The sequence below is a fragment of the Patagioenas fasciata genome, assembly GCF_037038585.1.
Source record: "Patagioenas fasciata isolate bPatFas1 chromosome 19 unlocalized genomic scaffold, bPatFas1.hap1 SUPER_19_unloc_1, whole genome shotgun sequence".
In the NCBI taxonomy this organism is placed as follows: Eukaryota; Metazoa; Chordata; class Aves; order Columbiformes; family Columbidae; genus Patagioenas; species Patagioenas fasciata.
The window spans coordinates 1-16,463 of record NW_027288507.1 but is presented as its reverse complement, the minus strand read 5'-3'; the positions used below and the strand labels follow the sequence as shown (position 1 = coordinate 16,463).

The 16,463-nt window shown below is 57.0% G+C and overlaps 1 protein-coding gene across 1 annotated transcript; it reads right to left on the bottom strand.

Annotated features, from left to right (window-relative positions):
• Window positions 1–995: 995 nt before the first annotated feature.
• LOC139826641 (coiled-coil domain-containing protein 183-like) lies at window positions 996–9,773 on the bottom strand. The gene is given in 18 exon segments (XM_071802991.1): window positions 996–1,257; window positions 1,907–2,003; window positions 2,230–2,355; window positions 2,468–2,627; window positions 3,149–3,309; window positions 3,587–3,687; window positions 3,770–3,824; window positions 3,931–4,044; window positions 4,909–5,031; window positions 5,417–5,521; window positions 5,652–5,813; window positions 6,314–6,388; window positions 6,531–6,652; window positions 6,739–6,881; window positions 6,883–6,952; window positions 6,955–7,084; window positions 7,086–7,223; window positions 7,225–9,773. Coding segments are annotated over 18 exon segments (2,262 nt in total). The 5' UTR covers window positions 7,477–9,773; the 3' UTR covers window positions 996–1,129.
• Between the last annotated feature and the right edge of the window lie 6,690 nt (window positions 9,774–16,463).

Sequence of the window (16,463 nt, the reverse complement as noted above, 5' to 3'; positions counted from 1 at the left end):
GTTAGAGACTGTAATAGACTTAACGATATATTTGTTAATCAAACTGGTCTAAATGGATATGTTATCAGTGGCTGTGAAACCTGAGCATATAATATTAGTACATGCTGCCATTAAACAATGCAACCTGTATGTAGTCTTTGTAGAAAAAAACTGTTCCACAGATATGTGTAAAAGCCTAATTTAGCGTACCCTGCAGAACATTCGGGAAGAGGCTGACAGAGAGAAGGGCTCAGGGTCATTAGGAGACGGGAGTGCCGAGGCGCCAGTGAGCCGCTGGGTGCCCGCGGCCAGTGTGGGGGATGTTTGGAGGCTTCAGGGGCACCCCACAACCGGTGTGGGGGTGCAGAGAAGCTTCTAGAATGCCTAGAGTCAGGTCTGATCAGCCTATAAAAAACGGGACTCTCGTCGAGACTCCGCCCATTGTCGCGGGTCTCTCGGAGCACGAGCGAGATGCTGCCGCCGAGAGCCCTCCTCCCCGGGATGGAGACTCCGCTTGCCTTGCCGCCACGGGTGTGAGTAAAACGGCTCGCAGGATTGCGAGTATATTTATACTTTCCGTGCACATTTGCACCTGTAACTTCCCGTGCTTAATATAAGCATGTATAAAATTATTTGCTCGCATAAGCGCGAGTGTATTTATACTTTCCGTGCACATATGCACGAGTAACCTTCTGTGCACATTGGCACACGTATAAAATTATTTCCTCGCATAATCGCGAGTGTATTTTCCTCCCGTGCTTCCATATAAGCACGTGTAGTATTCCGTGCACATTTGCACGTGTAAGTAAATTAACCCTCGCAGGATTGCGAGTGTATTATAAATTTACCCTCGCGGAATCGCGAGCGTACACTTTCCGTACTCACTACGAGTACCTATATCCCTTTAAGAATAATCCCACACCGTGTTCAGGCAAGCGTGTACTCCTCTGGGCCTCAGGGGCGGTTCCGGCATTGTTTTGGGTGAAGCCACGTGCATGCACACTGTGGACCTCCTGTTGTACTAGTTGCTGCCCCTTCATAATTTTCCTCAACTGATACCCGAACCTATATTTAAGTCACTTTTGGAGTTCTAAAACCCTGTTTCTCACCGGTTTAATAAAAGTTGTTTTGGACCCTCTTGTCCCTTAAACTAATCTCGGGGTGCATTCCGTGACACGCTGGCTTTCTTCTTGCTTTGGATCAGCAGCTGCCCCTCCCTCTTGATGTCTTCCCGGGTGGGGACGTGCTCGTCATCTTCGTCATCAGATTTAGAGGATTCTGGAGGAGGGAACAGAGAGAAACGGGCTGGGGAGGGTCTGCAGGGCCACTTCTGCTGTGCCCATGTCACCAGGGAGAGCCAGCACGTTTTGGAGGGCTGGTGACATCACAGGGAGCTTTCCTGCCAAGCCCTGGCTCTTCCTGCCCAGCATCCCAGGCTGACCTGCAGGGCCTGGCAGTGCCGCTGCTGTGGCCCATCCCCAGCTGCTGGGGCTTCCCAGAAAGGTCTGGAGCCACGCGGTGCTGGATGCAGCTCCAGCTTCATTCAAAACAGGTGGCAAGCTCAGAAACTCAGTGGCTCCTCCAAGAGTATCCAATGGGAAGAGGCCACAGACAGACCCCAGCACTGGTTGTTCTTCACAACCAGGTGATTTCGAAGACAAGGCTCTCCCTCCTTGCCCCACAGCATCTTTTCTTGTTCCTTCTGTGGTTCGATGCTCACCACCCCGCCAGCTGCCTTCATGCTCCCACATCCCCACCTAAAAGCACCACCCATGCTCAAAGCCTTGGAGACAGCCCCAAGGTCTGGAGAGAACTCATGGGCTGGGCTCTGCTGGGACAGGGAGAGACAGGCGAGGATGGTCACAAATCCCAACAGGCAGGGGCAGGGACAGTCGCCGTGGGACACGTCCCCGCTAAGCTCTCCTACCGTCATCGCTGCTGTCTCTCTCCTCAAAGGAAACCACCACGTTCCGAGGATCACTCGACATTTTCTTCTCCAGAAAATCCCTGGCCTTCACAAAAATCTGTGAAAGACACCCTGGGTTAATTGTTGAAGGGGAGGTGGGTGTTACAACCCAAGGGATGCCCTTGATGATCCCCTGGGAACAGCACCCTGCAGTGCCCACTGCCACCTGGAGCTGAGCTGCTCCATGGGGCCACCGCCATTCTCCTCACTTGGGATGGGCCATCAGGAGGAGCCTCCTGGCGCGGGTCCCCGAAGACCCCAGCAGGGATGGACACCCCACGTACCTCGCTGCTCTCGTCCAGGATCTTGCACTCAGGGGGCAGGTGGGCTGCCCGCTGCTCCAGGTACTGCCACTTCTGGGCCAGGTACTGGAGCTTCCCCTCCAGCCCCCGGGACAGGAGAGAATCATCCTGGAGACAGAGAGAACAACCTTGGTGGGCAAAATGAGCCACCTGGGGTGACGGTGGCTGCACCAAGTGTCACCGCGCTGTGTCACTGCGCCACCCAGCACTGGGGGGCTACCTGGCCGGCCACGGTGATGCCGTGCAGATGGAAGAGGAGGTGGTCGATTCTGTTCTCAATCTCAAAGAGGAGCTCCTCGTTCTTCAGCATCTGGGCTCGCAACCGGTCCCGCCCGGCCTCTTGCTCCTGCAGTTTCGCCCTCAGCTCCTTCTCCAGCATCCTGCAGCCAACCACAGCCACATGCATACAACTGCACAGGGGTGCAGAGACACCACAAATCCGTTGCAAAAGCTGCTCAGGTTGCAACCCACCCCCCCCTGCCATGAGCAGGGACATCTTCACCAGCTCAGGTTGCTCAGAGCCCCGTCCAGCCTGGCCTGGGATGTCTCCAGGGATGGTTCATCCACCACCTCTCTGGCCAACATGGGACAGGCTCTCACCACCCGAATCGTAACAAGTGATAGGACAAACAGAAATGGCCTCAAGTTGCGCCAAGGGACGTTGAGGTTGGATCTGGGGCACAGTTTCTTTCCCAAAGGGCTGTGGGGCATTGGAACAGGCTGCCCAGGGCAGTGCTGGAGTCACCATCCCTGGAGGGTTGGACAGACGGACATGAGGTTGTCAGGGACATGGGGCAGTGTCAGGGGTGGGTTGATGGTTGGACTCAATGATCCTGAGAGTCTTTTCCAACCAAAGCAAGTCTGTGATTCTATGACACGGCTGTCCCGAGGCCAGCAGCACCTGGTTTTGTTGGGGGCCTGGTGAAACATGAGCAAAGCCTTCTTCAGCTCCAGATCCCTCAGTTTTTTCTCCAGCTCCTCCTGCAGCTCTTCCTGCTCCTTGATGTACTTCTCCAGGGCCTCCAAGGATGACTCCTGTGCCAGGATCTTGCTGGGGATGTCCTAACCAGGGGACAGCACGAGAACTCAGCCCACAGTGCTCATGCAGGGTGCAGGAGCTGGCCCGTGGCCTCAGGGGGGTTTCTGCACCAGGGACCACCGCAGGCTCAAGGCGTGGAGAAACACAGCTCCATCCTTGCCCACACAAGAGGGGCTCTGGGGGCTCCAGGCCCACAGGAGAGCTGAGAACCCCTCAAGAAAACAAAGCGAGCAGAGAGGTCTCGGCTCCCTGTGGCTACGAGCAGCCTCAGGTGTTTGGGGAGATGGCTTCTTCCGTTACCCAGAGGCGGGAGCACTGTACTGCAGCCTTGGCCGCCTCCATCGTCTCGCTTATCCCGGCCTCGTGGTCTCTTTGGGACTCGTCAGCCTCCAGTTCGGGGGCTGAGGCGGGAGAAAAGTGGCAGAGAGGGATGCCCGGAGCTGCCCCCGCGTCCCACCCCACTGCACCCCGCCAAGTACTCACCCACCAGTGGGTCCTGCTGGGTCGAGACGTCCACACTGGACTCGGACTTGGCTGCCTGTAAGGACGTTCATGGTCACCCCCCGAGCTGCTGGCACCCTGGGGAGCTGGCCCTGCCACCCCCACCCATGGGGCTCGGTGCTGCTGCTTTCCCCTCAGCTCACCGCTGGCACTTTCTTTTCGCTCAGTTCCCTCAGCCACAGCCTCTCCATGGGAACCTTCTGGGTGTCCAGGGAGCGCTCCGCAAGGAACTCGGCTTCCCTCTTGGCCAGCTCCTCCTGGAGGGTATCGGAGAAGAGAGAAGTGGCTGCAGAAGCTGGGACCACAGAATCATGGAATCATTTGGGTTGGAAGAGCCCCTCAAGATCATCGAGTCCGACCGTCAACCCATCCCTGGCACTGCCTCATGTCCCTGAGAACCTCATCTCCCTCTGTCCAGCCCTCCAGGGATGGTGACTCCAGCACTGCCCCGGGGAGCCTGTTCCAATGCCCCACAGCCCTTTGGGGAAGAAATTGTTCCCCACATCCAACCTCAACCTCCCCTGGTGCAATTTGAGGCCGTTTCCTCTGCTCCTGGCACTTGTTCCTGGGGAGCAGAGTCCGACCCCCCTGGCTCCAAGCTCCTTTCAGGCAGTTCAGAGATCAGAAGGTCTCCCCTCAGCTCCTGTTCTCCAGCTGAACCCCCAGGTCCCTCAGCCGCTCCATCACACTTGTGCTACAGCCTTTTCCCCAGCTCCGTTCCCTTCTCTCAACTTGCTCCAGCACCTCAAGGGCTTTCTTGTTCTGAGGATGGACCTCTGTGAGCCAGCTGAGCTTCTGAGATGGCCAGTGTCATAAATGACCCCCCCGTGTAAATGGGCTGGGTAGGAAAGTGGGCAGGATGGAGGGCAGGGAGGGCTGGAGGGTGGAGAGTGCTGCTTTCACCATGGCTGTTGCTTTGGGCACGTTGTCCCCAGCCCCAGGGCATCCTGGCCCAAGAATGAGACGTGAGAGTAGCTCCAGAGGATCTAGGTGCCGTGGGCCAGCCCAGCTTAGTCTCTTTTGTTCTTCATTGCAGGAAGATCCACCAGCCTGGGTGCACGGTGCTGTCTGTGGGCTCTGGAGGGTGGCAGTGGGCCCCAGAGTGCCCTGGCTGATCTCACCTGGGCTATCTCAGCAGCTTTGCGGGCCTCCTCGGCCCTGGCCTCCATGTCCTTCAGCTCCATGTCGTCCAGCTCGGACTGCCTCCACATGCGCACCGCCTCCCTAGTCAGCTGGCTCACCTCCTGGGACACAGGGAACCACAGCGTGTCACCCGACTGAGCCCTGGGGGTCCCCACACTGTGACAGTGGATGGAATCACAGAATCCTAGAATAGCTGGGGTTGAAGGGACCTTCCCAGCTCCCCCAGTGCCACCCCTGCCATGAGCGGGGACGTCTTCACCAGCTCAGGTTGCTCAGAGCCCCGTCCAGCCTGGCCTGGGATGTCTCCAGGGATGGTTCCTCCACCACCTCTCTGGGCAACCCGGGCCAGGCTCTCACCGCTTCATGGAGGGGAGCAGAAGAACCTCGCTGAGCCAGGAGGACGTCCCTCCAGCACAGTCCCTGGGGCACCTCGCTGCCTTTGCAGGGGGAGCTGGTGGGACGATGGCCCGCTGAGGAGGAGCTCACCTTCTGCAGGGCATCATACACCCGCTCGTACACGGTGCCCACTTTCTCTGCAGCGCGGAGTTTGGCGCGCCTCTTGTCAAGGTCGTTCTCCAGCTGGCGAATCATCTGGGGCAGAGATGGCGGGGACACATGGGCTGACACCACCTGCTGAACCCAGCACCTACGCAGGGGCTGCAGGGCTTGGGTTCAAGCCTCCCATGGGTGCAGCCACCCCAGGAAGAGGGGTCCTGGGTACCCGCTTTTGCTTCTTAGTCTCATCCGACTCCTCCTCCTGCAGCCGCAGCAGCTGCTGCTGCAGCTTGTCCCGGGTCTGGCAGCGCTGCCTCAGCTGGTAGTCCAGCATGTTGAGCGTGTTCGCCTGTTTGTAGATTGTGGCCCGGAGCTTCTCCCGGGCCTCCTGGATGGGCAAGCCAGAGGTCACCAAGCCGGAGGCAGCGCTTGCTGGGCACCCGCGGGAGAAGGGGGTCCTGCCTGGGAAACTCCCCCCACCGTAGAGCCGGGGACGCTGGGACGTTGCTCCAGGACACTGTCACTCCCTTGGAAGGATGGGGACTGGGAGAGCTTTGCTCTGGGGGGTGGGTGGGCTAAGGCAGAGGTGACATCAACACCTCAGGGCTGGGGGACTCTGCGTCAGACAGCCCAGGAGAGGCAGGCTGGAAGGGCCAGGAGCTCTGCTGGGGCAAGGGATCTGCTCCGGGAGCTAAAGGAGGACCTGCACGGATGCGTCCTGCGGTGGAAAGGGACCCGTGGGACACAGGTGAACACCCCGTGTCTCACCACACCAGCCCTGTGGGCTTGTCCTTGTGCCGGCACCGGGTCCCTCCACGGTGCACCCTGTTCCCAGTGTCCTTTGAGCCCCAGCCCCCGCACCAGCCCGTGCCCACCAGAGCCCGTTACCTCCACCGTCAGCCCGGCCAGATCGGGGGGCAAGTTGTGCGCCCTGAGGACCTCGGGGGCCAGGACGGGCTTGTGCTGCGGGCAGAGAGAACGTCCCCGTCAGCATGGGGACGGTCACGTCCTACTGCTGTCTGCTCCCGGAGAGGGCTGGCGGAGCAGGTGGCTCTGCAGGGCCAGCACCGGGCAGGGGGACGTGGCAGATGGGAGCTCCCGCTACCTTCCGGGCCATGGCCAGAGCCTGGGCATCCTCCTGCACGGCCTCACACAGGCGGGGGAGCCGCTCCCTGTTCCCACGGAGCTTTTTCTCGCAGGACTGCGTGAAAAACTGCCTCCCTTGCTCTGGGGGACACGAAGGCGCCGTTGGTGCGGGACAACGGGGGGAGCGAGAGCCCCAGCCCGTCCCCGCCAAGCCCAAGGGGCAGCACCTTGCACGGCGGTGGCGGCGCGCAGCTCCCGGGCGCGCCGGCTCAGCCGTGTCTTCTGGCCCCGCACGGTGGCAGTCGCGCCCCGGTCCCCCGGCCCCGCCGCAGCCATGGCCGCTCCACCGCCTGCCGGAGCCGCCGCCGGCACCGCCTGTGGAACCGGGTGCCCGTTGCCTGCGGAACCGTTGCCGCGGCAGCTCCAACGGCCACGCGGCAGCTCCAACGGCCACACGGCCGCTCACAGCCCCTTCCTCTCCACAGCTGCACGCGGCGGACTCATTCAGGAGCAATTCCTGAGCGCCCTGCGGCAGCCACAGGCAGGACAGCGAGCACAGCCCAGCTCTGCTGCCCGGCACCGCGGCTGCGGCAGCCGCAACCAGCCCAGGCGGGAGAGCCCTCCGAACCCCACCAGAAACGGGACCACTGCAGCCAAAACACGCGCACACGGACACACAACACAGCAGCGCTCGCCCGGGAGCTGCCAGCTTGCTCCAAGTGCCAGGAGGAGTCTGTCACTCCCTGGACATCCTCCTTCCCAAATTCCACTTCATTAGTCAGGACACGCTTGCGCAGGGAGTTCTTCAAACCCGCACACGCAAACCAGCCGCCAATACTGATCTTTATTTGGATGCTTACCATACATTCCTGCTGAAGGACAACTATGACAACAACTGCAAGCATGTACATTAATGTGTTGATAGATCAAATGAAGCTCCCCCTACCAGAGAAAACACTTAACATTTCATTTGCAGAAAAAACACTTGATAAGGAAATTGCCTTCCTAGCACCAAGCGCATGAATTGAGTTAGATGAAGTTTTTGTAACAGAAGCTCTTTGACCTGCAGCCGTCCTCTTGTGCTCTGCGTGTTGGGATGTAGAAAACAAACGGCGGGATTAGGAAATCGAGTATTACTGACACACCATCATCGGAGGCTCTTCCTCAGCGTCTCACTCGCACATTCATGAATCGAATGTTAGCGCTAATTGCCAGGGACAAGCTAAATATCAACGTTACCATCCTCAGCGCTTCACAAAGCACGCATGAAGAAATGGGCGTCTGAAAAGCATGGATTGTACACGCGAGGAATCTTACCGATCTGTCCACGGAGAGATTTCCACACTGAGGCTGTGGCCACACAGCAAATAGAATCATTATGCCACTGAACTTTCCTAGGCAGCATTTAAACACCGCGGAAGATTAGCCTGGGGGCACGAGAAAGTGTTCAAGAATCTCCGTTGCAGTGGCCCTCAGCAAAACTCAGAGTCTATAGTGGCAAATACTTTGAAAATATTCCTAAAGAAACTTAACCCAGCCTTGCACGAGCTCCCGTAAATCGGCCGCTGCAGAAATCAGCTTCCAAGAGCATCCAGTCCCGCGGACTCTCCGCACCCGACACGTCAAAGCTCCTCCCGTTGACATCAGCTCTCCCTGCTTCGATTCTACACAATTCACACCGCGTTAATGGCACAAAGGCAAAGGTCGTGTCAGGAGCACAAACCAGAGCTCTGTTTAATCGTCACGGAGCGGGCAGAGCAAACGGCGACCACAGCAAGGGAGCACCCTTCCCGCAGCATCCCAGCAGCTGCCAGCCGTGGTGGGGGATGTAAATCAACAGGCCTATCAGCAGTGAGACTCGGGCCCGTGGACAGCTCGTGAACACGGACAATATCCAATCGGCCCGTGCACGCCTGGAGCGTGGACGCGTGATCAGGAAATAACTGCATACATAAAGAGGCTTGTTTCTCTAATAAATGGCTTCGCTTGAATTCGTATTGAATTGTGTGGAGTCCATGAGTTTTCGCCCTCGCAAGTGGTGACCCCGACGTGATCCATAAGGAGAATTTACGGCAGGGGGACGGTCGCTGCGGGGAGCGAGCCCCAGCTGGAACGGCTCGGCTGGACCGTGGCCGGGGCGCGGTCTGCGGGCTGCGTGACTCCTGATTGATCGCTACAGAAGCGACAGAGGAGGGATAAAGGATCCGATATCCTTGCAACGGACACCCAAAGAGGTGGGCAGCTGGGGGCGGGAGGAGACGGGGCAGAATATTTTTAAAGAAGAAGAAGAAATACTGCGGCTCCTCTCGCATATTCTCTCTAAGAGAGGGGTGAAGTATGAGGAGAGTAACCTCAAAAGACTGCTAATTTGGTGCAGAGGCAATGGGTTTCCTGCTGATCTCTTAGGAGCTTTTCAAATAGAGACTTGAGAAAAAGTGGGAACGGTGTTGTGGAAGGCAATTAGTCGCAGTGAAAAACATATTCTCGGCGTTGTAACCGCCTGGAAACTGATAATTACTACAGTGAAGCAACTAAAACCTGAAAAGACTGTTATGAGCATTAGTGAGTCAAACTTGAGCTTTGGGACGACACAGGGCAGAAGTTATGGGATAAAGTCAGCAATGGAGGTAAACAAGCTAAATCATTAGCAACTACATGGAAGCTTATAATTAGCACCTTAAAAGATCTTAAGGCTAAACGGTCTGCTGCTGCGGGAATTTTTGCAGCGTTGCAGCCTGATAAGTATCCTGAAAGTCGCTGTGAAGTTCACCCGGTTCGTGTCTTTGATACTCTCCCTACTCCATCCCCTGCTGTGCTTTCGGCACCCCCGACAGCTCAGCAGTCCGGGGCGGGGGGAGGAAAAATGCCGAGCGGGTGGGCTCCTGTACCATTGCCCAACCCTGGTGAGAACAGCAAGTCCAGAGGACTGGAGTCAGACAACTTGCCCAAAGAACATGAGAAAGCTGAGAATGCTAAAGTCGCAAACAATTTTGCCAATTTGTATCTGCTTTTACCGCCTTTTAACCCTCCAACTTCCACGAGAGAGCAGAAGGAGTCGCTGCATAAGAACTGAGCAACAGAACTGTGTGACAGATCAGATCAGCTGAGAGCGAGTGAATCCAGCAGTCGGCAATGCGGCCACGCTGATCGTGACGGGAAAGGGGGTGCGCCTGGGGACTCAGGTTATACGAATAGTTATGATGCTAGAAAGTATTGGCGAGAACGTGCACTGTTCCGAACGCCCCTGTTCCTAACGATTCTGCAGCACCGCCCGAGTCCGCGTTATCTGATGACTCGGATGAGGACGGGGGTTTGCAGCATTTTCTTCAAAAGTTAACAGGAAGAAGAGTTCTTGTATGTGTTGCCCCGAGATCAGATAAAAACCATGAAAGACTCAAGCAAAATTAGACCTATGCAGTATAACAGCTATGGATCATTTAGGACGGAACGATGGGGACTCGTTGAAAGGGGTGGGTATCCCACAACTCCTGGGACAGACACTGATTGGCACACCACAATTACAGGAGCGATTAGTTCTGAAATCCTGAGGCAGTCAACAGACTTTGCATATCAAGCTGTAGTAGAGGTGTCTGAAACCAACAAAGGAGCCAAATCGTTTATAACTATTATCAGGGTCCCAATGAGAATTACATGCAATTTATCGGCCATCTTCAATAAGCAAGTTGAAAACTTAGAAGTTAACTAAGCGCTGGTGTTGAAATTAGCAGCAGAGAATGCTAATGTTTGCTATCAACGTGTTATCTGCGGGTTTTACAGTACGTATTACATGCTTCTGTGTATTGCCCTGCTGAAAATCAAGCAGCTTGTCAGGAATGCGAGTTCATTGTTTTACTGGTTGTTGTTAGAATTGTTCCTTTGTGCTATAAGTGCACCGTAAGACTTTCTCCCCACTTTTCCCACTCGCGCTGCCAGCAGCCCTGTGCTTCCCCCGCCTCCCTCTTCTCATGGTCTTTACTTACGAGATGGGGTCGGGAACGACTGTTTTCGTTCGTGTTCCTAAGAAATCGGTATTCGGAGGTGTTTTTAAACATAGGAAAGCACTTGGAAATAGGAGGAAGGAAGATCTTGTGAAATATTGTAATTAATGGTGGCTGCTGTGTAAGTTAAATGATTGGGAAAAGTGGCCGGAGAATAGAATCTTGAAGTATAACACTTTGTTGCAATTAATGTTGTTTTTAAGGCGAGAAGAGCAGGACAAAAATCATCTCTACAAGAGATCATTAAATCATTTCAGACAGTTTTACAGGCGGAACGGTCTGAACTTCAACAAGCTGAGAGAGTTAACTGATAACACACAGGTCACAGTAAACTTGCTGAACTCCGCAAGATGCTTTCCTTATTAACCTGTTTCCTTTGTAGGTATCTGTTTAAGCATATTACCGTTTAATAGGTCTTTGTCTGTTATATGGCACAGTAAGTTCACAGACTGTTAAATCATGAGAATCCGTTGACTCAAAATGTGCGTTTTGTGATAATACAAAAGATCGTGAGTAAGATCACGGAGCGGGCAGAGCAAACGGCGACCACAGCAAGGGATCACCCTTCCCGCAGACCCCAGCAGCTGCCAGCCATGGTGGGGGGTGCTGGAGGGGTGTCAGAGGTTCCCTCCCCAACCCACAGCACTCGAGGATCCCAATTTGCTTGGGATGCTCAACCCCACTATGGTTTGCAAGGGGGCTGGGGGGTGCCAGCCCCCGCCACGCTCCCTGCTCTGCTCCCCTCCAGCTGCGGCGGATGCAGGAGATGCTGCAGAAGATCCAGAAGCAGATGAAGGACTCGCACTAGCCCCCTCCTCCTCCTCCTGCTCCTTGCCACCGCCCCAGATCAGAAATGTTTACATCGCGCTCCATCCTGCCCCGGTACCAACACCGCACCCGCCACCCTACGCTGCTGCGGTATCGCCTTAGCCAACCGGCCAGCGCCCAGCCCGCGGGGACAGCGAGGGGACAGGCCACCCAGCCCGGGGGTCCCTTGTCTCGGCCAGATGCTGCCCCAGCCACCCCCGGCGGGCTGGGGACAGCTCTGTCCCCCAAGCTTTGGCTTTCTCTGTGCCCCCTGCCGCTCGGGGCAGGGCCACTGGCCAATCTGCTCGCCAGTCGTGTCCCTTGTCCCCGTGTCACCTCGGGCTGCCTGCTTTCCGCTGTTACGCTCAGCTTGGCCCTGGCTTAAGTGGGCGAGCGATCCCAGCCCCTCCATCTGCCCTGCTGTTGGGGACAGAGTTGCTCCCCCCCAGGCCTTGGCTGGCACAGGGGGACAGTCCCTGGAGAAAGCCCCTTGAAGCCCAAATCAGAGGTTGGCTCCCCAGCCTGGCCCCCGGAACGCTGGCCCTGCAAAGCAATAACAACCATCACGTGCCCGCGGCGCTGCCCGGCCTGCGGTGACAGCATCGTCCCTCGCTGGTGTGTCAGCCTCTGGTGTCACTCGCTTGCCTGTGCTGTCCCTGTGTGTCCCCAGGATGTCCCCACTGCGCCCTGACACAGCAGCACTGTGTGTCCCCATGTCCCCCAGGGATGTCCTCATCTGTATGGCATTCCCACAATGTACTATTTTGTGTCCCTGTGTCCCCCCAGGATGTCCCCATCAGTGTTGCTGCCCTGCAGAACACTGGTGTCGTGTCCCCCGCAGGGGTGTCCCTGGGTACGGGGAGAGATGATGGGACAGCAAAGCTGCAGGGTGGAGGCAGAACTGGGAGCAATGGGATCACTAGGAGCTCCCTAGCGTGGGGACGTGTCCCCTCCCTAGCAGGGCCACCTGAGCCATGGTCCCCGGGGGGTTCACCCCTGGGCTAGGGGTTTGCACACCAAGGGCTCTGCTGACGGGGGCTGTACTGGGGGTGGGTGCTGCAGGGTGCTGGGCCAGCGTCCATGTGCGTCACCCATGTCCCCGTGCCAGCCAGAGGGTCCCTTGGCCCCCACGGGCAGGGACCCCCCTGGCATGGCAGGGCCCTGCAGGATGTATTAGCGCTTTCCTTTTTTTAACGTTGCTATTTTCTTACAGAAGTACCTCCCTTTGCATGACGGTCAGAGAGGCATTTATTCAGGGAGAAGCAGAGTATAGGTTTATACATTCTTACAGAGCTAGTGGAAATATTTTTAATCCCTCCACAACCATTCTCAATGAACACGGCTGACCTGGCTTGTCTGCAACCCCGAGTGGCTTCCGTGTGGGCAGGGGCTGACAGTGACCGCTCAGCGGCTCCTGGCTCCTATTTCCTGGAAAAAAAGGCTTAAAATGGATATTGGAGGCGTTTCTGCTGCACCCACGGGGGCACCCAGCTTGGAGGGGGGTGGGAGAGCCCTGTGGGACCCCGCCTGGGGGCTGGGGCAGCAGCCAAGGGTGAGGGTCCCCCCATGCACTGCCCTGGGGTCCCGCTGGTGTGGGGATCGTGTTGGGAACTGGGGGAGCAGAGCAGGGATCCTGGGCTGGGGATGCAATTGCTCTTCATGAGTTGCCCCCCAACATCCTTGTGCCCCTCCATGATGGGGTGAGCCCTGCTGGGATACACCGTGGGCGCTCGCCATGAGCATCAATGCCCAGTTACCCCAGTTTGGCTTCACCAGGAGCTGGTGGGGTGGTGCTGGGATCCATGGACTGTGTTTCTACCTGCCCTCCAGTGGGCGTCATCCATCTGCACCCTGTTATTTCTCCCTGCACCCCACTATCCTGTCCCATGCCCCTATATCCTGCCCCTTCACCTTGCAAGTCTCTTCCCAGCCCCCCTGCACCCCAATGTCCTCCACATGCTGCTGGTGGATGGATCCAGCTCAGCACAGGGTGGGGTGCCCGACTACTCTTCCTGAGCCCCCCCCCCAAATCCTGCTGTGAACCAGCAGGTCCCAGTACAGCCCAACACCGCTGTGCCTGCCCAGGGGTGGCAGCCAGTGAGGGGGGTGCCCGGGGGTGGGTGCTGGCAGTTTGGGGGAGCACCCACCTGGCCCCAGCGCAGGGCAGCGTCTTGGGGTGATCCTGGGTCCCACACCACGACACCCAGCAGCAGCCACTATGTGTGTGTCACAGGGCTGTGCTTGTCCCCCTGTCCCCTGCAGTGCTGGACACACACACACATCCCCAGGCACCTCAGAGCCCCAACACCCTCTCCCACGGGCATCCCCACCCTGATGCCTTCATCACCCTGAGCATCCTCACCTGCACCCCCCTGCTCCTGGACACCAATTTAAGCCCAGCAGCCCCAGTGCTGGCATGTGTTGTGCTCAGTCCTGTTCTCTGTGCCCACTGTGGGGGTTTCTTGCTTTACTTGCCCCCCCCCCCCCCCATGGGTGCTGGATGTGTTGTGGGATCTGCTGCTGCCATGGTTCTCCTTTGCTGCCTGGGGTGGGGGTGCTGGGACCACCCGCAGCCCTAGTTCGTTTGCTCTGCTGAGCCCCCCTCAGGTAGGAAGCCATGTGCAGCTGGGAAGGTAACTCTGGGTTTTCTGAACAGAGCTGGCAGGGTGGGATGTGCTCCTGGTCCCCCTGGCAGGGCTCGGGTTTGGTGTGGAGAGTGACATCTCAGCGCTGGGGCTGGGGGTCTCTGTGAAAGCCAGGAGGCCATGGGCGGTTGTATGAGGGTCTCAGGGCTGGTTTTAGTAGGAGCTGCCCTATCAGGGTGCTTGCACCTTCTTGTGAACATGAAGAAGGGGACAGAATGGAATCTGGCCCAGGGAGAGGTGGCTGCTCCCTGCAGAGCCCTCCTGGAGGTCTGGGGTCTGAGAGCTTCTCTCACCTGGGACAGCAGTGTCTGGGTGCTGTAATCCCAAATGGACTGTTTTGCTAGAAAATATTATTTATGAGATACCATTAGATATGCAGGAAGGTAGGTAAGAGAAGCGTTTTTGTGCATAGGGAGTAAAACGCATTTCTGGAGGGGTTCGTGATCTGGGCAGAGCTCCAAGCTTTGATCTAGTTGAGCAAGCACCCAGAGAGACCCCGTAGCAGTGCTTGGTACTGGTGAAAAGGGGTGGATTTGTTGTAAGTAGCTCTTTGGGGCAGGAAAACAACCCAGCGCTGGAGAAATAGCTGAGGCTGGAGCATTGCATTTCTCTGCTTGCTTAGCCCGAGGGCCGTGTTAAAATCCTGCACGGCGAATGTGACCATGGGGATGTGCATGGGATGGTGCCTCGAGTGCTTTGCACAGCGCTGAGATCTCCGCAGGGCAGAGACTGTTGTGCTCCCATCCAGCACCATCGTTTCCACTCCTGTCTAACAGGCACAGCGATAACTCCGAACTTGCTGTGAACAGAGCATGGCCCAGATACGTGCCACTGCTGTCCTGATGCATCTGGGCCTGTCCCTGCAAGGCTGAGGGGAGTCCCTGGGGAGGTACGAGTTCATCCTGGCCTTTGCAGGCTGTTCTGCAGAACTTGATCTTCTTTTCAAAAGGTTTTTTCTAGTAATCTAATTAATCCCCCTACCTTCTCCCAAATGATAGATGAACAGGTCTTTAATCTTAATCTACATGCATTTTTGCATCATTAGATGGCTAAGGAAGTGTGGTTTGTTGGTTGTTGTTTTGGAGTGTGTGTGGTGTTTGGCTGTTTTACCCCTCTCTTCTCTCCCGCTTCCCTGAGGTCTTTTTACAGCCCCTCTGCTTCACTTTCCAGCTGCCTTGTGCTCCGGGGCCTCTGTGCCCCCTGCCCCGCCGCGGGTTCCCGTGCTCGGCACGGAACGCCGGGCGCTGGCGGGCGGGCGCGGCTGTCGGCAGAACACGGGCGGCGCTCGGAGGTTTCCGTTCAGCGGTTGCCTCCTGGCAACGGGACGCGGCGAGGGCATCGGGGCGGGTGAGCGGGCCCGGGGCCGGTGGGCGCCGGTGGGACCCGGGGACAAAGGGGTTTGTCTGAACCTGGGCCTGGGGGCACCGCTTGGTGCTTCATGTGCTGCTTGGAGGGGACCGAAACCTCGCACCGAGGGCAACCAGGCCGGCGCGGTTCGGTGTTCTGGGTGCGGATGCCGTGCTGGTTTTCCCTGTAGTGTTTTTGAGGGTTAAGGGTGTAGGAAAAGCAAATGCTGCTTTGCTGGGGCTTGTGCTGGATTCCCCTGAGCTGCGAAAATCCTCTTGATTTCTCCCAGCTGAGACTTAAAGTGGCTGAATTTAACACAAACTGCAAGCAACTGTGCCCAGGCAGGAAGATGTCGCCTGTCAGCAGCCTGGGTGGCTGTCAGCAGAGCCCTTCCCTGCAGGGCCGGCGGTGGGGAGGAGCAGCACACAGCCCTCCCTCCTCTGGGGAGGGAGCTTTTGTTTGCAGACTAGAACTGGGATTCCGGGCTGTTCGGGAGCCCCCGCCTGCTCCTCGGGACAAAGGGGAGTGGGAAGAGTTGTCATCCCACACACCTCTGCCCCCCAGCCTTGCTGGCTTGAATTGTCCTGCAAGACACTGAGTGTCCAGTGTTTTCCTTTCAACAGTACAATAGTGAAGGGTTTAAGGAAAATCAGCCAGCTCTTGCGGTGCGCTGCTAACAACAGCACCATTAATAGCCACTGAAGCTCAAGTGCTTACAAAACTGTCATTTCCTCTGTTTCCTAGGTGGTCACCCACCAGCAGTGAGCTGCTGGCCCCACAGCACCGAGTGCCTCCCCCGGGAGGGTCCTGATGCAGAGGAGAACTCGCCTGCTGTGCCCCTTAACTGGTCGAGATGAGGCTGTGGGTCCTGCCGCCCACCAGTCACCCTCTAATGTCTTTGGGTCCAAGAACTTAATTAGCTGCCTGCCACCTCACCTGTCCCTGTACATCTTTGGTAAAGCTGCCCTCATTTTTCCAAGGGTGGTTTCCCCCAAGGGCCATGGATGGCCTTGAGTGTGGACCATTCTGTCCTTTTAATTCCTCAGGACTTTTGGATCGAAAATCCCTCAAAGCATGTGCATCTGTGAATAAATTCTGGGCTTATCTGGCCAAAGAAGTCAAGAAGGAACGTGCATGTCATAAAATAGTCCAGGA